Below are 23,369 nucleotides of genomic sequence, written 5' to 3' on the forward strand. Positions count from 1 at the left end.
AAGCAATGTTTACAGTGAGGATATGCTGGACAAAGGGATGATTCACGACCTGGTCAGGATGGAGTGGGATGGCTCGAGATTTCATCACGCTGCTCAGAACGGTGTGCAATTTAATACTTATAAATTTATTTCTGGAATTTTCCATTTAATATTTTTGGACCACAGTTGTCTGTGGGTACCTGAAACTGGGGAAAGTGAAACCACGAATATGGAGAGACTACTGTACTCATAAGTGTGTTAAACAAATCGATGATTGAGAAAGAAAGATTAATCTTCAAAAAATATAATACAGGAGGAAAGAGAATTAGTATGCTGGATCCTAAAGCTTAAATCATCTATGTGGCCTAATTGTTTTTAAATACCTTGGCCATTCTGATAAAATGTTGTAAAAACGCAATGCCATTAGATCTGAATAGACACCACAGGATGGCTTGTGGTTGATGACTTTTGCTGAAGCCGAATGAGCAACCTGATTATTTTAAACCTGCCTATTGATTGCTTTTGATATAACTGAAAACGAAGCTGCCTTGACTCACTTGTGGTTTGTTTTGAAATGGAAGGTTGGGGATGCATTACCAAAACCACATCCCAGCCTCTCAGCGACTGCAGGTGGCTTTCAACTGAAATATCTGATAGATTATTGGAACTTTTATAGAACCATAATTTCATGATCTTCGAATTACAATTTAGTTTTTCTTTGACCTTTCGTTCCATGATGATAGTTGGCTTAGGTTGCTTAGATTACAAACATTCTGCGTGTTGGGAAACTCAGGGGATACTAAATTTGTAAAATCCCTTCCCCATACTCAAGGATTCTGTCTGTGTATTGAAGGTGAGGCCCAAGAATTCTGCATTTTAAACAGGCAATCTAGGCAATTCTGATGCAAATAGGCCAAAAACCATCCTTTGAGAAAAACTAGATAAGATTGTGGATAAAAGTGAAGTGGCTAAGTTCCAGGGATCTCAATGAAGAAAGAATATTTATATACAAACACTTTTTTTTTTTTTTGAGGAAGATTAGCCCTGAGCTAACTACTGCCAATCCTCCTCTTTTTGCTGAGGAAGCCTGGCCCTGAGCTAACATCCATGCCCATCTTCCTCTTCTTTACACCTGGGACGCCTACCACAGCATGGCTTTTGCCAAGCAGTGCCATGTTTGCACCCAGGATCTGAACTGGCGAACCCTGGGCTGCCGAAGCAGAACATGAGAACTTAACCGCTGTGCCACTGGGCCTGCTCCATATGAACACTTTAAAATTGCTATATAATTGTAGGATATTGTCTTCATATTCTCAATAATCACGTGTTTTTTCAGGCAGGAGATTACAAACCTGCTTAAAAGCTGAGTAGAACGGGTCTAAGTAAAGCTGAATAACCTGATATTTAATTCCAGTGCTAAATTAGAACTCTGGTTCCTTACTCTATATGGCCCACCAGAAAGTGGGTAAAAAATCTATCACAAAGAGAATAAGCTAATATAAACTTTTTCAGGACATAGTTTTCAGCCTAATTCTGTGGAAGCATGGGCCTTGGGACACATCAGATACTCTTTTTCTTATAATCTGGGAGTAAATCTGTGACTGGGAAACTGGGAACTTTCCTCCTGCTGGCCCCTCAGTTTACCCTCCTTCGAAGTTCTGCATGCTGACGCAAAAACCTGTTTCCATGCCTGCAATCTCAGACATACCTCTGCTTGTCAGGACTCTCCCATGCGTTTTTATTTCCTTTTAAGCACAACGCCTGCATCTGACTGACTCTCAGGGCTCTTCATTGGTGAAATGCATCTGTTCCCAGCTCCCATAACAGTAATAATAGGGCTTTTAGATAGGGCTCCAGGCGAGTGGAGCCCCACTGAAGGAGCCCTCAGTGCTAACAGTCCAACGGACTGTTTCTCTCAAGTATATGCTTATGTCATAAACACTTTGTATTTACCTCTGAAGACTCATGCATGAAAAACTGTGGCTCTCCTTAAAAACAAAACAAAAAATAGCTAGAACTTCATCTTCTGGAAAAAATTTCACTTCTTTAGCCCTCTAGTTTTTTAAAAAAGAATCTCATAATTCGTGTTAAATAGATACCTCTAGATCTATTTACATATAAGTATATGTCTGTATTAATTTACCTCCTTGGGGTCCGGCCCTGTGGCCGAGTGGTTAAGTTTGCAGCCTCTGCTTTGGCAGCCCAGGGTTTCACCGGTTCGGATCCTGGGGGTGGATGTGGCACCGCTCATTGGGCCATGCAGAGGGGGTGTCCCACATGGCGCAACCAGAGGCACTTACAACTGGAATATACAACTATGTACTGGGGGGCTTTGGGGAGAAGAAGAGGAAGGAAAAAAAAAAAAAGAAGATTGGCAACAGTTGTTAGCTCAGGTGCCAATCTTTAAAAAAAAAACAACAAAAACCTGACCTCCTTAATGCCAATATTCTCATATCTATCAATAGTTTGTCTCATTGTATGACATTAAATTATGATCGAAACCCTGAATAATTGCATTATCTATGTATTACCTAGAATACCAATCAGATGTATTTTGGTTGATTTATACCTAGGCACCTGAAAGGGACACTTCTCCTGCCAGTAGGTTTGATTTGGACTTGCTCTGTATTCCAAAGCTGTTTCCAGAGTTGATGCAAAAGTTATTAGCGTGTTGGCATGCTCTTTATTCATTGAAGTAGGTGAAGAGTGATGTTTCTGGAATAATAATGGACCTGGCATTGGGACATTCCTCTCTAATGGACACAAGCTAGTCTCATATTTTATCAAGACCCACTTTCAAAGCCTGTGACTTTGCCGCGAGGCTCTGCTCTGCTTCTCTCTGCAGCCCCATGGTGAGCTATTTTTAAGCTGCACATGTTTAATTTTGCAACTTGTGACAATTTGAAAAGCATCACAATGTCTCTTCCCACTGAGACACACATAATTCACCAAGATGCATTGAGAGGAGCAGTATTTGGGGGAAAACTCTTTTGTGGCAAGAGTCTTCTCGAGAATCACTGGGTCCTTTCTTCCTTGAAGGGAAGCCAACCTTCTTCCCTTAATCAGTTGATGGTGTTTATTTTTCCATTTTAAGGAGCAATGAGGGGGATCCAAGTGTATTTAAGACTTGCTTTACTTGGACTTGGACTTCTCAAAAGAGCTTGTCAGAAAAAACATTCTTTCCTTCCGACATTCAATTAGGAGAAATACATCTTGAAATGAGCCTGCACATCCACGTTCCTCTGTAACTTGCTTAACAAGACCAGTGGTTACCTGTGGAATCGTCTCTCATTATGGCACCTTTGGTTCTTACCACATGGTGTGCCACTTTGCCTTTAAGTTAAATTTAGCTGTAACATTACTGCAAAAAATGTTAGTAGCCTCTGTACCACGTGCTAAAGGGACTAAATAGTTTGTTCATCTCGGAAACACTTAAGCCTTCGTGAGCTGTTTTACAATTTACTCACATTTCTCTGTGAATGGCAGTGGCTTTGCTCAAGCATTTCTGAAACATAAGGACTTCTGTTATTTTTGAACATGCAAAGTTGGTTATTGATACTATTGAGGATAATGGTTATATTAATCCAAATTAGCTGACAATTAAGAGCATTTTTGTTTTTTATTTTCTAATGCTCTGTGACATTTTAGACGTTTTGTATTTATCTTCCTAATTACGTTTTGTGTTTTCCTGAGGATAGCATTGAGTAACAATATTTTCCCTACACATCTCCAGCAATAAGACTATACAGGCAATGGGTTCCCCAACGAAATTGGTGATTTGTCATTGCTTTCCCTAGAGAAAAGATTGGTCAGATTGGTGCTCTGGGTTTCGACATCAAAAATGAGCCTTTAGGGGCCAGCCCTGTGGCTCAGGGGTTAAGTTCTCATGTTCCGCTTCAGCGGCCTGTAGTTCACCGGTTCAGATCCCAGGTGTGGACATGGCACCGCTTGGCAAGCCATGCTGTGGCAGGCGTCCCACATATAAAGAGTAGAGGAAGGTGGACACGGATGTTAGCTCAGGGCCAGTTTTCCTCAGCAGAAAGAGGAAGATTGGCAGTGGATGTTAGCACAGGGCTAGTCTTCCTTAAAAAAAAAAAAAAAATGAGCCTTTACAAAGGGCTGATTTCAAGAAAGTTCCCCAACAGAATGATTTGTAGAGTATTGACTGACTGTTCAGAGGCTACAGAAAGATGCATGTACCAAGAAGGTACCCAGATGTGTGCTTTAAATGTCCACATGGCTCACTCTTGCACCTCCTTCAAATCTTTGCTCAAATGTCTCTTCAGTGAGGACTTTTCTGATCACCCCATTTTACTTCTACAACCCTGCCCTCCCCCATCCAGCATATTCAGTTCTCCTCGCCCCATTCTATTGTCTCTTTCCATTATAATATATGCTCCACGAATCATTGGTTTTCTCTGTTTGGTTCACTTGTATATATTCAGAACCTAAAACAGTAGCATACAGTAGGTGCTAAAAAGGTGTTTTTAAAATTTTACTTATTTAATTTTTAAGTAAACTTTTTATTTTGAGATAATCGTAGATTCACATGCAGTTTTAAGAAATGATACAAAGAGATTCCCTGGTAAAGTACTCAGTTTCCCCAATGGTAACAGTTTGTAAAACTTTAGTAGGATATATCTAGGGTATTGACATTGATACAATCAGCATGCAGAACATTCCGTGACCACAAGAATCCATCATTTTGCACTTTTACAGCTACATCCACTTCCCTCTGCCCCTACCCTTTTCTTAATTTTTGGCATTCACTAATCTGTACACTTTTTATAATTTTGTCATTTCAAGAATCTTAGACAGTGGCCGGCCCCGTGGCCCGAGTGGTTACGTTCCTGCGCTCTGCTTCCGCAGCCCAGGGTTTCGCTGGTTGCATCCTGGGTGCAGACGTGGTACCGCTCGTCAAGCCATGCTGAGGCAGCATCCCACATGCCACAAGTAGAAGGACCCACAACTAATAATACACAACTATGTACTGGGGGGTTTTGGGAAGAAAAAAGAAAAATGAAATCTTTAAAAAAAAAGATTCTTAGACAAATGGAATCATGTAGTGTGTAACATTTGAGACTGGCTTTTTCCGCTCAGCATAGTTCCCTTGAGAGTCATCCAAATTGTGTATATTAGTAGTTTATCCCTTTTTATTGCTGTGTAGTATTTCACGTTATGGAGATACCACAGTTTGTTTAACCATTCACCCTTTGAAGGGCATCTGGATTGTTTCCACTTTGGGGCTATTACAAGCAAGAATGCTATAAGCATTTATGTAAAGGTTTTGCCTGGACATATATTTTCATTTCTCTGGGATAAGTGCTTAGGAGTGCAATTGCTGGGTTATATAGTTGTTGTATGCTCAGGAGTTTTAAAAACTGCCAGACTTTTTCAGAGCAGCTATATCATTGTACATGTACACCAGCCATGTAAGAAAGTTCTGGTTTCTCTGCATCCTCACCAGCCTTTGGTCTTACCACTATTTTCTCATGTTAGCCATTTGGATAGATGTTTAATGATGCCTCGTTGTAGTTTTATTTTGCATTTCAATAATGACTAACGATATTGAACATCTCCGCATGTGCTTATTTGCCATCTGTATGACTTTTTTTCAGTGAAATGTCTCTTCATGTCTTTTGTTCATGTTCTAATTGGATTGTGTGCTTTTTACTGTTGAGATATGGAAGTTCTTTATATTCTAGATATTAGTCCTTCTTCAGATATGTAGTTTGCAAACATTTTCTCACACTCTGTAGATTGTCTTTTCATCCTCTTAACAGGGCCTTTGATGAGTGAAAGTTTTTAAATTTGATGACATCCAACTTATCAATTTCTACTTTATAAGTAATACTTTTGTGGTCAAGTCTAAGAAATCTTAGCCCAAGATCTTTAAGATTTTCTCCTATTTTTTTTCTTAAACTTTTATAGTTAGATTTTGATTGGAATTGTGTTAAACCTGTGTATCAATTTGTGGAGAATTGACATCTTTACTGTGTTACATCTTTCGATACATGAACATACCATGTCTCTCCATTTATCTAAATCTTCTTTTGTCTCTTTCATCAGCATTCTTGTAATTTTCGGCATATAAATTTGGTACATGTTTTGTTAGATTTACACCTAAATATTCATTTTTGGGGGCAATTGTAAATGCTATTATATTTTAAATTTCAGTGTCCATATGTTTATTGCTAGTGTAATTGATTTCTTAGTAGTACAATTGAATGTTTAGCTAGTATCCTGTGACCTTGCTGAACTCACTGATTAATTCTAGGAGCTTTTGTAGGTTTCTTGGGATTTTCTACATAGACAATCATGTCTTCCAAAAATAGAATGATTTTCTTGCTTTACAATTTTTGTGTGTTTAATTTCCTTTTCTTAACTTATCATACTGGCTATACTATACTGTACTGTACTTGAGGAAGTTGCCTTCCACTCCTATTCCTTTGAGATTTTTTTTTAGCATGGGTGGTGTTGAAACTGTAGTATGCTTTTTCTGAATCAATTGATATGATTATGTGATTCTTTCTCTTTAGTCTGTGAATATGGTGGATTACTTTGGTTGAGTTTTCAATATTGAGCCAGCCTTACATCCTTAGACTGAACCTCACTTGGCTGTGGAACATAATTCTTTTTATATATAGCTGAATTTTCTTTAATAATGTTTTCTTAAGGATTTTTGAGTCTATATTAATAAGAGATATTTGTCTGCGGTTTGTTTATTGGGTTTTTTGGTATTGTCTTTATCAGTGTAATACTAGAATCATTAAATGAGTTAGGAAATACTACCTCCTTTTTTTCTTGAAGAGATTGTGAAAAATTGGTGTTAATTCATCTTTACACACTTGGTAGAATTCCCCAATGAAACCATGTGGCCTGAAGATTTATTTTTGGGGGAGTCTTTAAATTGTAAATTTAGTTCACTTAACAATTATAGGGCTGTTAAAATCACTTATTTCATGTTTAGTAGATTATTTTAGTTTTCGTTTTTCTTTTCTTTTTCAGAATTGGTCCGTTTCTTCTAAGTTGTCAAATTTATAAACTCTATAGATATTATAGAGTTGTATGTAGAGTTGTATGTAGTATTCTCCTATTATCCTTTGATATCTTCAGATTCTATAGTGATGTCCTCCTTTTAAAAAGATATTTTTAAATGACTAGATTGATTTAAAAATACGTTTTAAATTCTGAGTACATTAAAGATATCTCAATTCTAATGTGTCCAAAGTAGAACTTTTGATTTTTTTAACTCTTGTAACCTACCCATAGTGTTTCTATTTCATCAGCTCATTAAATTAATCCATTTAATTTTTCAAGCTGCAAACAAAATCATCCTTAATTCTTCCCTTCTCTGCATTCCCAACCCTAATAATTCCATTTCAAAATATATCCAGAAACCAGCTAGCTCTTGTTTCCATTCCAGGGCATGCCACCAGCATTTTTTATCTAGACTACTGTGTTGCCCCTCATAGGTGTTCCTTCTTCCACTTTTGCTCTCCTACATTTTATCCTGTACGTAGTAGACAGGTCATATAATTTTCCTGTTCCCTAGAGTGACTTTCCAGCACACGTAGACTAAATCCAAATTCCATACCCTGGCTATAAGGCTCTGCATACTAGAAGGCCCTGGCTGGGAGCCTCCATCTTCCTCCATGGAATCATCTGTAAGTCTCTCCTGGCTGCGTATGCTTCAGCAGCCACACCCTTCTTTCCGTTCCTTGAGGATGCCACGCTCATTCCCAGCTGGGATCTTTGCATGAGCTTTTCAATCAATTTGACATGCACTTTCCCCTAAATATCTCATGGTTGATGGTTGTCTCCTTCCTGTAATTTACATCCCAGCTTAACTGTCTTTTCAAAGAGATGTCTTCCCTGACCACTCAGCCTACTCACTTTCTATTCTATCAACCTGGTTTTAATAGTCTCCATAGCACTTACTCGTATGTGATATTTCCTAATTTTTCTTTGTTAATTTGTTGTTTTCTACACCGAAGTGTAAGCTCCTTGAACACAGAGGCTTTGCATTTCTTCATTACTGCTGTCTCACCAGCACCTAGAACCATGAATGGAACGTTACAACGGCTGGACACATAATTTACATGAATGAATGAAAGTGCTGTGCTTAACGTCATCCATACTGTAGCTTATTTCTTTCTCGAAAGAGTGAACAGAATATTCTCATCCCCATTTTGTAGGTGAGAAAGGCATTAAAATGATTGATCCAACTATAGATCTACAATAGTGTATTTCTTTTGCCTATTTCAAACTTAGGACGCCATCACTCATGGCAAATGTGTGGGAGCAAGAACTTCAAAAAAGTGTGTTGCTAACCTTTGTGTGTGAATCTGTTTTTATCTCAGACACTTTAACCTAAAGTTCTGAAAATTCTTGGAAAGCATACTTCATTATCCCAGTCAAATGATTATACCACTGAGTCTGGTGGGAATGTGGGAGAGTTATAGACGAGACTGAGTTACCGCTCAATCTGTGTAAGTCTGATTCCAGGGGTGCTTCTTTCTTTACTGTAAAAGAACATCACTTCATTTGTAGTATTGTTAGGAAATATTAGTTTCAACTAGAATTATTACAACTGTCAGGAAAAAAAAAAAAAAGACCTGTCTAGGTATTTAAAATATGGAGGATACACATCCAATATATACTAAATATTGTGGAAATAATATTTGTATTTATACAAAACGAGCGAAAACAAATTAACACCCTGGGAGTATAAATTAGAGTGTGGACAAACCCTAGAAACTGCCCAAGGCACTCAAGAATGAAAAAAAACAAAAAATATACAGCTTCAGAAAAGGCAAGCCTATAGTTTTCTGGCTTTCATAGCAACTGCCTACCTCTATAACACTGTCTTTCACAGCAGAGTCCTTTGTGAAAATTGCAAACTCTCTCAATTGTTCTCACTGTTAACTTAAAATAAGTCAATTGTAGGGAGCTAGCAAGTTGCGTTTTGCCTTTTAGAAATGTGAAGAAACTGAGGCAGTTATTTCTCTTAGGATAATGCAGTGAATTAGTTTTGTACCTTGGTTGCCTGGAGGCAAATTATAGGGGCTTAAGAGCTGTGGTTTCCAGGCTACTGTATTTTAAAAGAGACAATGATTTTTTCCTAATTTCCATATGCCTGAGCCTAAACAGTAGAAAGCACAGCCAAATGTAGGGAACAGCTTATTTTCCACCTCTGTGCCCATGAAGTGGAATATATTTATCTGTGACAAAACAGCATTGCCTCCATTTGGTGGTAAATATTCAACTCTGTTTGTTTAGAATCAGGGTCAATTTTCCCCATTTAGGCGTTCTGAATCTGATTAACACTGTATCAGGGAATTGTCTGGTGTCTGACCTTGAGCAGCATGCTTTCCTCCTTCCCATATTTTGGAGAATCGTTTTGTACAGCCTTGGACCCTGAGATGCCTCTTCAGCAGGCTTGATTGCATTAGCAGTCTCCAAATTATTGGTATCCAAAGGGTTTCAGCCCCAGTGACCTGTCATCTGTCCCCTCACCTGCTTACATGCTGATTCATTGATGAGCTGGCATCGCAGGCCCCGCCTCCGTCTGAATGGTCTGTGAGGTTGCGATTGCTCCTGGAGAGGGATGCTGAGCTGAACCACAGTGGGTTACTACAAGTGTGAACCGGCAGCCTATCTGTTGCCACAGAAGAACTTGGTGACCATACTGAGAAGCAACCCTTTCTCACCGCCCAGTTACTGTTCTGTCTGTATCCGGCTTCTCTAGCTTTTTAGGGGAATTTCTGATTCAGGCACTAACAGCTAATTCCACAGGAGTTGTAAGGCAGCCTGTGACATAAACTGAGACAGAAGTTTCCCCTCAGAGACTGTCTTTTTTTTTTTTATTGGCAAAGACTTCTGGCTCTCCTCAGAGGAATACCTTGTTGCTTAAGATGAGTGGCTGTAGAAAACGGTGTAAACGTGAAATATTGAAATTTGCCCAGTATCTTCTCAGACTATTAACAGGTTCTCTTCATACAGGTAATGACTTTTTTTTTTTAATAGAGGCTGGTAGAGCATGGTAACGAAGTTGAAACGAGTAGGAAAGGCTCACTATTTCTGTGTTGTGTTTATTTTTAATGTTGTCAATAAAATACAATTGTGAGTGCTTGCTGAGGTTCACGTTTCTAAAAATGTATTCAGAGCAGCTCTAATTTTGGGGTAGAACTGGATTCTCTGGATGTGTCTTTTATGTCTTTTTGGCAGTACTGTTGTTAAATGTGCCTCAGTCTAAGGAAGCAGTGTCTGCAGAGTAGAAAGATTTTTTAAAAAATGCATGATTGTGCAAGGGGTTTTTCCCTCTCTCCTGCTTGCTGCAGTTTACTGGAAAATCCCACAGCTGTTCTTCCTGAAGGTATTTAGACATTCTCTAGAACTCTTTGATCATTATAATCCACAGATTATTTCTAGCATTTGATCATAAAGCTTGGCAGTGAAAGAGTTAAGGAGATTTCTTGTGGATTTCTGAATTCCTTGCAAAATGTGAAAACAACAGAACAGTAAAATGTTCAAGAGAGGTTTAATATTTGTTTCCTTGCAGTGGATTTCAATGTTTAAAAATTTGCACGATTGAAATAGAAGCTCTATTTAAATTTAGGTGTTGATAGCAACAAAATATTTTTAATATGTTGTAAAATTATGAGCCGAAACTAGCAGTTTTGCTGCCCATGAAATTCCTAGGCAATGCCATCATTAAGATAGTGACAGGTGGGACCAAAACTACTTTGACTCTGATAATAGATATTTTTAATGGACCATCAAACTTCTGAGAGGCAAAGCTTGGTTGATATAATACTACACTTTGATTCTGGCCGTGAAGAACTGTTGTTAGCTGTATTTTTTCAACTTATATTTGTCTTCTTTAATCTAAATAATGAGAAAGAAGAGTTAGTTAAGAAACCTATAGACTGTGATGCAAGGTTGAGAGGTGAACTGGAGCAATATTTTCTCTAGGAAGTAAACTCTTTATGGTTAATAACAGAGTTGCAAATATGACTATGTTGACAAGCTGATTAAGATAAACAATTTGCAGAGAATGTGAAAATCACATGATTTCTGAGAACATTATTAAGTACTAATAAATATTGATAGCATTATGATCAGATGCTAATCTGTAAGTAGTACAAATTGTGGTGACTTCTGATGCTTCTAAGAATAATCATTGAGAGTCTGTACCTGACTTTTGTTAACTTGGAGCTCTGTTGTTTTCCACCCTGTCTGTACATTCCTATTACAAATACTTAGTCCCATCAATACAACTTTGCTTTATCATATCAATGTGATCAATAATATCAATATGATATTTGCCTTAAACATTCAGTTAAGGACTGTGTGCCATTTGTGATATCATGTCTCATTGGACAGTGCTCGATGTGTGATCTTTTATCTTGCTATGAAATTAGAGAAATATTTAATGAAGGAACGCTTTCCATGAGGTTCCCATGGTAGTCTGTATTTTTCTCCTTGATATGGAATTTTAAGGTTCTCCTTGTTTCTTATAGTGCTCTGCCTTTTTTGCCCAATCTCTTTGTGTATAGTTTTCTTAAACTTCTGATTTCAAAGAATTTTATGAAGATGGTAAATAGTTGTGAAGTCATAAACCATAAGTATTACATCCAAAATGCAGTGGGTATCTAATGACTGGATGGTAATTTATAACGTAAAATTCATGGATAGCTAGGATAGCAGCAATATTTTAAGCATTATTTAAGGTATATTTAGAAATCAATATAGGTGGAATTCCTTCTCTTCTTTTTAAACCACAGGAGGGAAAAAAATAAGAAGTTTGAGAAATAGGACAGATTGTTATAAAGTAGTAAGGTAGATTTATGACCTGAGAAATGTGATTACAGCAACTTGTTTCTTGTAAAAATTCTTTCCAGCTCGGTTTCTAATATTAAATGTTGTAAAATCCAGCCGGAATCTTTACAACTGCTCAAAATGCAACTTGGAAAAGCCAATTTATGCATTTACTAGATGCTGTGATAATATACACTGTCCATATTGCAGAATCTCATGTAAAATTCATTAGGGCACTTTCAAATCCCTTAGCTAGTAATTAATGAAGAAGTAGGAAGCAGAGTTGAAATAGTTTAAAAAATTTGCTTGAACATTGGATATGCAAGCGGTTGCTAATTGTATCCTGAACAATCAGCATATATGTTTGTAGTTATCAAAAATTTAAAACATGAATATGCCTTGGATGGTTTTTGGTCTTTTCGTATACCAACAAACACTTAGCATCACTTTTTCAATTAAAGATGTGATCTGAGGAAATGATGATTTTCTTTTGCATTTGAAAACAGGCTAATTCTGAAATTCATAATCTGTATTGTTGGCAGTTGCCTTTCATTTGATCCCAAAATGCCCATGCCTTTACACAAACATAAAAAATTTGAAGTGCAAGGAAATTTCCATGGGTACAAACTCTCCTTTGGTATGTCTTACTAGTGTTATTACAAGATAGAGGAAAGCAGTTTCTTTTTCTGAGAGCTTTTCATGTAAGTTTTGTCAGTGTCTAGGGTTACTTATAAATAAATAATTTAATTAATGATTTTTCTAAAATAACCTTTATGTTAGAGAGTGCAAATTCAATGGTAAAGATTTGTGCAGATAAAATAAGATGCTTTCATTGTATCAGAAACTTTTTGCATATTTTTATCGTGGCAAACTGCTTTTCAAAGAGCGGATTTTACAAACACATTTATTTGCTTTATTTATCATGAAAATGTAAGCATTTTTAAAGATCCTTTGTCCTACATAATAAATTCCAGAAATCCATATTCAAACATTAAAGTTAATGGCTACCATGTTCAGTGTAGTGTGGTGCAGTACAGGATCAGTTATTCTAATCCCTTCTCAACTGAGACCTGCATCTTCATGTACCTTATCATATTCAGTTCTAGAAGGGGCTCATGGTAACCAATATATTCTTGTACATCTAAATAATTGGAGATGAGTGATGAAGATTGAAATATGACGGTAGTAATATGAAACTTATTCTATTGATGAGCAGTTTGTGTACCAGAGGAACCTGTAGGGCACCCTGTCATATAAGTGCTGACCCATTAAGAAAGGGTGAATGATATTACAGATATTAAATTTTGGACTATTTCATGTGTGAAATGTAGTATCGGAATGATTTATGGTACATATTTGGAGGTTGTTTGGACAATTATCAATTCTCAGTACATCGTTTTCTTGAAAAATCAAGACCTGAACACATTTTCCTATTAGCAAGTATTCCTCCAACATATGTCTGCGGTGGATGTTGCCTGGAGCTCTGTTTCCGGCTTCAAGGCTGCAAGCTACAGGTGTGGCGAAGTTCAACTCTCTGCCTAAGGGAAACAAAAGCAATTTAAACCAAAACATGAGGTTAAGCAGTGAACTGCTGTTTATCAAATGCCTTAAAGTATTTCAAATTTAATGAAATTATGTTATTAAAAGCATGAAGTAAGCATTTATCATTCCATCGAATAGAGAACTTTAGATTAAAGGAGACAGAGAGAAAGAGATCATGAATTTGTTTCACAAGTTTGCTTTCAGTTTGCTTTTAGCCTTAGCATGTTGAAGTTATTCTGGATCAAGCCACTCACAAGGCTAGTGATATAAAGATTTAGATATTTTTATGTTGTATTTTTAAAGTGTGAAGAGAAAATAAAAGATGACCCTCAGCAAAATCAGGGAATTAACAAAGCTTGTTTCTAGCTACTTGCACTTCCTTTTCTGTCCACTTCTTTTTCCTTCCTGGTTACGAATCACAAGACCACATTTTCAATCCCATCTGACCTCCTCTTCTGTCCCCCATCCCTGCCACATTTGAACACAGGGCAGACAAATCTAATGCAAAGAATGTGTTTCTGAAGACCTCACATAATTAAAAACTCACAAAACTCAAGTTTAGTCCTGGTAAAAGATGACAGTTGTTTCTATTTCCCAGTTCATGTGTCCCTGACATGTGACAATTGAATAAACAGTTTTTATCCATTGGCCTTCCAGCTCTGAAATTATGCTATTCTTGATTAAATTTTTATTTTGTCATTCATTCAAATTTTGCTGATAATGTGAGACTATATTTCTTATAACATTGGGTAAAATGTGCTTTATTGAAATGTACATAAAATAGCACCATGCTATACTCAGTTTTCTTGTGCACTTCCTTCTATTGCAGCCTGCCCTTGGGTAAGAAGAAAGAAAAGAAGGATGATGGTGTTTATACTTGACTGCCAAGAAATATATGTCATTGTGTTGCTTTTCCCCACAGAATTTATATTTTAAACTTTATCAGGAGAATTATTTTGTCCTCAAACATGAGTTTAACTTTTTGATCAGGAGTGAAGGGATATTTTGAGGGATTCAGGATCTTGCCTAATCTCTTCAAATTCTGCCATTGCTGCCAAATCTGGTTAGAGGATCCCTGAGTTGAAGGACATAGGCAGGTTATTGATTGCCACTACATTTCAGAAGGAAATCTGCATGTTAATGTTTAATCACCTTGTATTTTATTACCACATAGTTAGTATATTAGGTAGAATCATAGGACTGAAAGACTCTTCCAAAGAGAAGACTGTTATTTTGTCATTGTGAGAACTTCAAAGTAGTAGGTGATCTAATCTCACAGCTTCAGACATGTTAAACTCTTGAAACTCATTTGTTGACTGATTGACAAAATTAATCAATATGTTCCATGCCATCTAAAGAGAGATCTAACATTCGTAAAAGGAGCAGCATTTGCCCCTGTTAAGGCAATCAGAGCTACCTTACCGGAAACTTCAACAATTACACATCAGTGCTTTATTTAAGCACTTGAAGAAATACTGAAGTTTCGTAATACAGGACAAGACTGTCGAGGATATTGTACATTGATTATGATATGTATCAGTTATGTTCCAGGCAGGAAAAGACCTCGCACTCAGGAAAAGAATTTTAAAAAGGGACTATCTATGTGGGCAGGGTGTAAGGAAATCAAGAAGGAGTGATAAATGCTCTGAAGCTGGTAACAGCAGACCACTGAAGAAGCATGGGATGGGAGCCATTTCTGAAGCCGCTTGACAGGTAACATGGCCTTTAGTCCAGGGACACAGCCAACCCATGGAGACCTGATAGGAACGGAGCTCAGGAAAAAAAAAAATTGCTGACCTCTCTTTCCTTCCACCTTCTCATTTTTTACTAGTGCTTCCATTGGCTGACCCCATCCTAGAAGCCAGTGGGAAAATTTCTCTAAGTAGGAGAAACATGCTCATGGCCGTATTTATTGTTTTATATTCATCCACTTTGGGTATTACCACTGACAATGCTTACTTTGTTTAAAATTACTAACCTTGGTCATGTTGTTTGCCCTCAAAAATATTGAAAGTGGCAAGAGCAAGCTAATCATATCCCTGGGTGACTCGTAAGGTGTCTGTCATTCTACCACATCTTTCACTGTCACTGTTTATCTTTTACTTTGACCACATAGCTTCTGTCCAAAATTTCTCTGTGTGTTTCTTAAACTTTATAAGTAAAATAAACCTGTACCTTCAAACAAATTGACTCTGTTTTCTGAGGAGAAATTAAATGACATATGAAAACAATATAGTGTTTGTTATATTGGAAGATGGCGTTACAACCCAGTATGAGATGGTTATGGTTTGTGTTTACTAGGTATGATGATGAATTTTCTTTGATAAAGTATATTTTTATTCCAAGCTCCTTTTTTCCGCATTGGGATACTTTGTAGGGGAAGGGCTAAGATCTGAGGAGCTGCCCTTACTTTTAGAAGAAAGCAAAATTCAACTGGCCCTGAGAGAAATCAGCATTAACATATCTTTTTGCAGTATATGCCAAACAATTTGACAAACAAGCTAGTGTTTATCAAGCCTCTGCAAAGTATGACTCTGTGCCTAATATTATCCATTTCTCCTGCCCGATAGAGATACTGCAATAGCATCAGAATGTCTCAAGATGTTCTTTATTTGGGACCAGTGCTCACTTTACTTTTCTAAAGGTGAATGCATAGCACTCTGCAGCAGATCAACAGATAATAATGACTGAGGAGGGCCAGCTAATCATTGTTTTCAGGGAGAGTGAGTCAGAGAGAACTGAATGGGTGGCCAGGGTGGGAGGAGAAGAACCGTGCCAAGTTTTGGTTGGAGGAGTAAACTCATAAAGAGTGTTCCATCGTTTGACACTTCCTTTTTCTGTCTCATGTCTGGCTCCCTATCTGGCTCTGTTTTGCTTCCTGTAATGTCTTTTCATCACAGTCATAATGACCATAACATAAATATATTACATTAAAAGCAAAAAAGGAATTCTGAGAATGTGTTCCAGGAGAGCTATTTTCTCTGCTCAACCCCCAGCTATGCTTCTGGAGGGCAACAGCATACATAGAGGAAGAATTAGGAGCCTCGTGTTGGAATTCTAGCTCCATCCCTAAACCTACAATTGTGAAAGTCATCCAGCTGCTCTGAGCTAGGTCAACTCATCTGCAAAATGGGGGATATTCCTACATATATTGATGTTACTGGCGAGCATTCAACAAATGGAGACTTTTGTCATTATTACTCATCTGGAATCTATAGGGTGATCTGTTTTGGTGGGTTTTTTTTAAATTAAATTTTCCCCAAAGGTAACTGAATACCTAATCATTATTATGTTGCCTACTAATTAGAAATAAATAGGAAGTAACCTATATAAATGACTGCAATTTTTAAACTCTTTTTCCTTTTATTAGTTTTCAATAACTATAACTGACATTTATTCAACTATCACTTATTAAGTGTTTGTTAAGGGCTGAGCCTTGTGGTTTCATAAGCTGTGTCTTCATGATTCCCAACTGCCCCACGTTACTCAGCCAGCAGAGCAAATAAATGCAGGACCATTGACTCAACAAACCAACATAGGCTAAGATTTCCAAAAGCAGAGCGGAGCTCTCTCTTGTGCTTTTAGCCAAGGAGAGGTGAGGACAATGGGCAACCTAGGTGACGTGATAAACCTTTAAACTATGTTCCTCTGAAGAAATTAAAGGGAGAAAGGCTGATGAGAGGGGAGCGAAACAAGGAAGGTGAGAAAGCAGGTGGGAGAGGACCCATGGAATTATGTGTAGGAGGAGGGTTTGCTAAAAAGCTAAATTGCTAAGAAACTAAATTGCCCACACTACCGGACTGCTGTAGAAACTACCAGCAAAGCCCGCCAGAAGGTTCTATTCCTTGTCCAGAGAAATGCTTGTGTGGCTTACTGAGCGATCGGGTATTTAACATTATAGTTCATCAGTGAAGCACCTGTTCAGATCCCATTTCTTCCCCCTTGGATCTGTCTTCACTCTCTGATGTGCATTGATTTCATTCCTATTTGAGTTCTCATGGTACAAGTTGTCTATCCTATATTGTTCAGAATTTAATTACTCATCAACCTTGTATTATTTGACAGATTCAGGTGTTAAAGTCATATCTCAAGTAGATCTGAATCTTCTAAAAGACATAAAAAATATTTAATTCTCCAGTTCTACCCTAACAGAGTGTTTACTATACAGTATCTGCTCAAAAATATAGATTTGTGGGAGGATATCATAAATAAGTATCCATTTCTTTCTCCATATAATTTAATGTGTTCCTTTCTGAATCACGTTGTCGGACTTAAGCTATACCACTTGAGCATCCCCTGGGGAAGTTATCCCAAGGTGCCAAATCTAGGATGTGGTGGGACTAAGATATAAAACTAGATTTGCCACGATCTAAACTGTGTCTTTGTTTCACTACACTCACTGTGAAGAGCTGTGTGATGACTTTAACTCTCAGTTCTAATATTGTCTTAGAGAACCATTTCCTGCTCATCCAGTCCAAAATAGCCCCTCCCATAATGACTTTCTTATATCAAGTTTTCGAAATTTTTTACAGATAGGGTGACCAAAATTGGGGCACTTTTGAGAGTAAAAGGAGGCAATCTAAATAATCACAGCAGGGGCTGTGCTTCTCCTACCTGAAAATGCCACTGCCTGGTGGTGCAGTGGTTATGTTCACACGTTCCTGCTTTGGTGGCCCGGGGTTTACCGGTTTGGATCCTGGGTGCGGACATGGCACTGCTTGGCATGCCATGCTGTGGTAGGCATCCTACATATAAGGTAGAGGTGGATGGGCACGGATGTTAGCTCAGGGCCAGTCTTCCTCAGCAAAAAGAGGAGGATTGGCAGCTGATGTTAGCTCAGGGCTAATCTTCCTCAAAAAAAAATCACAGCAAGAATACAGGCATAAACCAAGATTGTTCCAGACAAACTGGGATTTATGGTCACCTTCTCTACAGAAATTACCACTATCTAAAATTATTTAGATTATTTACAGGTGTCTATAAAACTGGAATGTAAACTCCTTTTTAAGGATCATATTTGTTTTGTTCATTATTGTAATCCAGTGCCTGGCCCATGCCTAGTGCATTGCACATCTTCAATAAGCAGTCATTGGATGTATGACTAAATCGACTAAATCATACACCAGTGCGTTTTAGGGGACAAAGCTACAACATCTCCTGCCTCTGTCTCTCTGTACATCTTCCCCAAAGTTGGTAAGGTTGTGATCATTTGCTTATATCACTTCTCCTGATCTCGGCCACGTCAGCTACTCATTCTAATCTCTGCTGTAGTTCTGCTGCTTTCTTATCTCTGCCCAGTACGTCTTTTCACTAGAGAAACTGTTGTAGATAATCCACAGCCCTGGAAGTCTGAATTCTCTCTCATTATTCACAGAGGAGGTGTACTTACACATTTTTAAATAGGGGTAGATGCTCATTTGTTTCAAAAGGCTTATATCCTATGGGTGATTTATGTATAAATGTCTGTGTATTTGTATTTTCTCATATCTCTACAATGAACATATTGTGTATATAATGATTGCATTTTAATGTTTTTAAAGTAATAAAATAGAAATGCATAGGTTCTTCCAATCTTCAACTATAGTAAACCTGCTGGAAACAAAAAGATACCACCTTGGATGTACTGCAATTTTAGAGATATTACAAATAAATATATGTTGTCAGGATTTCAGTTGATCTGTTTTCTATCTGCAGTTTTCTTCTACAGCTTTCTTACAACTTTGAGAAAGTTGTAAATTCTTCTAACTCAGTATTATCACCTCTATAATTGGAAGATTTCCATTTTGCGAGGTCACCATGTTTGGGTAGAGACTTAAAGCCTGCCAAATCAGTCATATTCTTCTTCTATAATATGTCGTTATGATACATAGAACTTGTTTTATCATGGGGTATACATAAAAGAGTTTCCTACCTATCTAATAATTCTCTGAGCCAAGCAAAAGTCAAAAAGGCTTCAAAGAGCTATGAAGCCACTTCTCTAAAAGGCTTTTAGAACTTTAAAGATCAGTTTTATGCTGTGTCTACTAAAGTTCCCCAAGGGAAACTCTACAGCCAACTGCTGGGCATGTGCCCAAATACATGCAAATACAGGCAAATGCACCTTCCAATGATGCCCTCCTAGACTGTCTCCAAGTAAAAGCATGGTCTGTGATCTCTGAAGGTTAAGAAGCTTCTTCAAACTCAAATTAGTGAAAGTGCACAACACATTGAGAATAATAAAGACAACATTATGTATATCATGTTACTCATACTCATATAAATAGCTGTGTTGGAACATATTATTAGATCATAGACATGTGAAATCTCAATGGACCATAAAAATCATTTGATTTGACTTCTTCATTTTCAGAAGAGAATATTGAGGCTTGAGTTACTGAAATGATTTGACCAAGGTCATGAGAGCTAGTTAGTCCTGTTGTTAGTCCGTGACACTACCATTCCGGAAGCACATTATTCTCACAACCTTACACTGTGATAAGTGCCTCTGGCGGTGGCTTGTTCTGACAGAAATACCTAGTCTTGGCAGCCAAGAAGACTGAACATAAATCTTAGCACCATCGCATCTTAGCAGATGACCTTGGGCAAGTTTATATTCTTGCCATGATACCTGTTTCCTCATCAGAAAAATTGTGATCCTAATTCAAGCTGCCACCAGGTACGTTTTCAAGACAGCATTTCTAAGGACAGTAGTTGGGATCAGGACTCATTCAAGTGGTCCTAAGCCCTATTTTTGATACTGATAAATCAGTGCAAAGTATAGTAGCTAACATCATTTGGTTGTTTTAGAGTCCTCAGAAAAGGTCAATGTTTCTATCAATTTAAAATTTTCAAAAGGTAAATAGAATATCTGACTCAAAGATCTCCTTCAAAAATGATAAAATTTAAAATCTGTATACTTAAAGGTTTATACTTAATTATGCTTTAAAACTGTCTTATCAAAAGTCTTCTCCTACCTAAAAATGCTGGATAACTTGTATATTGCTCCAATATGTGCAGCATAGATATTTTTGCTAAAAATTTGTGAGTCTAAAGTCCATATATTTTAATTAGTAATTAAGTAAAGGTTTTTATTCCTTCACCAAAAGAAAAAATTAATAACTGTATCCATCTTGCCTGTTTCCTGGGAAATAAGGTATAATAGTGTTAAAAAACAACAACGATGAAAAGTAGAAATTGTCTACTTCAGAAGTCAACGTTAAGGACCTACTGATATCTTAAATTCTCTATGAAATATTATAAGGAGATGGGAGGTATGCATAGATATTAAAATCCAATCTTTAGGAAAGCCAAATTTATTTAATATAATTCATTAATTTATGTTTTAAGACTTCAGTTATTACCCATAAAATAAGATCAACCTGGAGAAGTATTTTATTATGAAATATGAATTTTTAAAATTTCAGAATCAGTATATAAATTTGAAGAATGCACAATAACTATACTCTCAGAGTTCAGAACAAGGAAAACAGTCATTGGAAGTGTGAGATCAGCCCATTCAAACCTCTAAGAATTTAGGTGAATGATATTTCTTCCTTTGTTTTTGTTCTATTTAACATGATCCTGAAATATTTATTTTCACTTGTGAGATTATATACTCCAGATCCTGACCTCTGTAGAATGATAGATCTGTCTTTGAAACCTGGCTTCACCAGTCATTAGCAGTATGACCTTGGGCAAGTTATTTTGCCTCTCATAGGCTCAGTGACCTCATCTATGAAAAGGGATAATGACAGTGCCACCTTCGCAAAGATTTTGCTAATCATTCAAATAATATGAAAACTTAAGATAGAGCCTGACATAATAGAATGGCTCAATAACAGATACTTTTATAATAATAATATTCATAAGTTCATCAGATGTTTATTGTGCCTCTAGTTGTGTGGCACACTCAGAGGGTTTGGTGAAAGATTTGAAGATGCATGAAACACCCAGCTGCCCCCAAGAGCTTAACATTTAGTAGAGGAGTTAAACATAAATTAAAACCCTGAATACAGCATTGAATATGTTAAGAGCTAGAAGAGAGATATAGATGCTGTATTCATAGAATCCAAAGAGGGAATCTGCTTTGTGTTGGTGGCAAGAGAGGCATTCCTAGTAGTGGTGTCATTTCAGTGGGGTTTTAGTAGCTATGGGTTTGGAGATGCTGAATTGGCAACTGGACCTCCCAGGAAGAGTAAAGAAGCAGAGGAAGAGGATATATAGAGATAAATGTATTACTAGGTTTCATTTATCTAGCAGATATTTGTTAAGTGCCTACTCCCTGGTAGGCACTATTCTGGGAACCTGGAATACATCAGTATAAAAGATCATTGCCCTCATGTAGCGGGGAGATGGATAATAATCATACTAAGCTGGTTAATTAAATAGTATGTTAGTGGGTGATAAGCACTTTGGGTAGAAATAAAACAGGGTAAGTGGGTTTGGGAGGGCTGTGCAGGTTGGGATGTGTGTTAGTTTGCTAAAGCTGCCATAATAAAATACCACAGATTTGGTGACTTAGCAACAAAAATTTATTTTCTCACACTTCTGGAGGCTGGAAGTTCAAAATCAAGGTGTGGGCAGGCTTGGTTTCTCCCAAGCCCTAGCTCCTTGGCTTTCAGATGGCCACCTTCTCACTGTGTCCTCACATGGTCTTTGCTCTGTGAGGACATGCCTCTGATATCTTCCTATGTGTCCAAAAACTTGTTCTTATAAGGACCCCAGTCAGATTAGATTAGGGCCCACTCTAATGGCCTCATTTAACTGGATCATCTTTTTTAAGATCTTATCTACAAATGTAGTCACATTCAGAGGTACTGGGGGTTAGGACTTCAACACATAAATTTTAGGGGTACACAATCAGCCCATAGCAGAGTGGTTACAATTTAAAGAAAGTGGTGAGAGTAGACTCTGAGAGAAAGACATTAGATCAAAATCTTGAAACAAGAATTACGTGGGGAAATAGATAAGGACACAGATTCGGGGCAGACAGACTAGCCAGTGTAAAGGCCCCATGGCAGGCTTGTGTTCAGTGTGTTCAAGAAACAGAAAGCAGGCTAGTTAGCTTGAGCAGAGCAAAACCAAAGAGAGTAATTGGAGTAATTGGGGATAAAGGCAGAGAAACAAAGGGAACCAGAATACATAAGACTTTATAGGCCATGGTGAAGACTGAGCATTTGCTCTGAGTGGAGCTGAGAGACCCTGCAGGGTTCTGAGCAGGAGTTCAATTCAATCATGCTAATCACTGGCTGCTCTTTTGAAATGTACCACGGAGCAGGAGTAGGCAAACTAGAGCCCAGGGGCCAAATGCAGCCAGTTGCCTGTTTTTGTATGGTCCATTAACTAAGAATTGTTTCTACATTGTTAAGTGATTTAAAAAACATCAAAAGAAGAATAATATTTCATGACACAGGAAAATTATATGAAATTCAAATTTAGTATCCAAAAATAAAGTTTTAGTGGAACTCTGCTCATTCATTTACATATTACCTATGGCTGCTTTTGCATTACAGTGACAGAGTTGAGTATTTGTAAGGGAGACTGCTTGGCCTGCAAAGCATGCAATGTTTAACATTTGACTTTTCCAGAGTAAGTTCTCTGACCCCTACTAAGCAGGGTCAATGATAGAAGCAGGTGGGAAGAATGGTGTCTCTGACCAAGAATATAGTGGTGGAGGCCATAGTGGGAGTTGGACAGCATTGGTGGTGAAACGGTGTTTGCATAAAATGATTGGAAATGGGGATTGGGGAGGGGTTGTGGGGTTTGCATGCTTTGCAGTGAAACAGGATGTCCCGCAGGCCTTTGAACAGAGCTAGGTCAGCCCCATACCAGTGTTTTAGGAAGCTTGATTGGCAGCAGATGGCTACAGGGGACTGACTGCAATGGTAAAGTCAAGAGGTACTGATGGCCTGGAAATGAGGAGATAAGGACAATACAAAGGTTGATTCAAGAGCACCCTGAACACATTGAGCAGCTTTTCCATTTTCTGTGCCAGTGAGGAACCTTCTGTGATAATATAGCAGTTTTCAAACAACTTTAAAAATATC

At 37.7% G+C, this 23,369-nt stretch overlaps 1 protein-coding gene across 4 annotated transcripts in view; it reads left to right on the forward strand.

Annotated features, from left to right (window-relative positions):
• KCNIP4 (potassium voltage-gated channel interacting protein 4) overlaps positions 1 to 23,369 on the forward strand; it is a 1,058,546-nt gene that overhangs the window by 214,156 nt on the left and 821,021 nt on the right. Inside the window, exon 1 of one of the 4 annotated variants that reach the window (XM_070613076.1) lies at positions 9,365 to 9,984. The exons of the other annotated variants lie outside the window; for them this stretch is intronic. Coding sequence (XP_070469177.1) covers positions 9,897 to 9,984 — 88 coding nt within the window. The 5' untranslated portion in view covers positions 9,365 to 9,896. Of the gene's footprint in view, positions 1 to 9,364; positions 9,985 to 23,369 lie in introns of those variants that run through there. 4 annotated transcript variants of the gene reach the window in all.

This window comes from Equus przewalskii, chromosome 3 (genome assembly GCF_037783145.1).
Source record: "Equus przewalskii isolate Varuska chromosome 3, EquPr2, whole genome shotgun sequence".
NCBI lineage: Eukaryota > Metazoa > Chordata > Mammalia > Perissodactyla > Equidae > Equus > Equus przewalskii.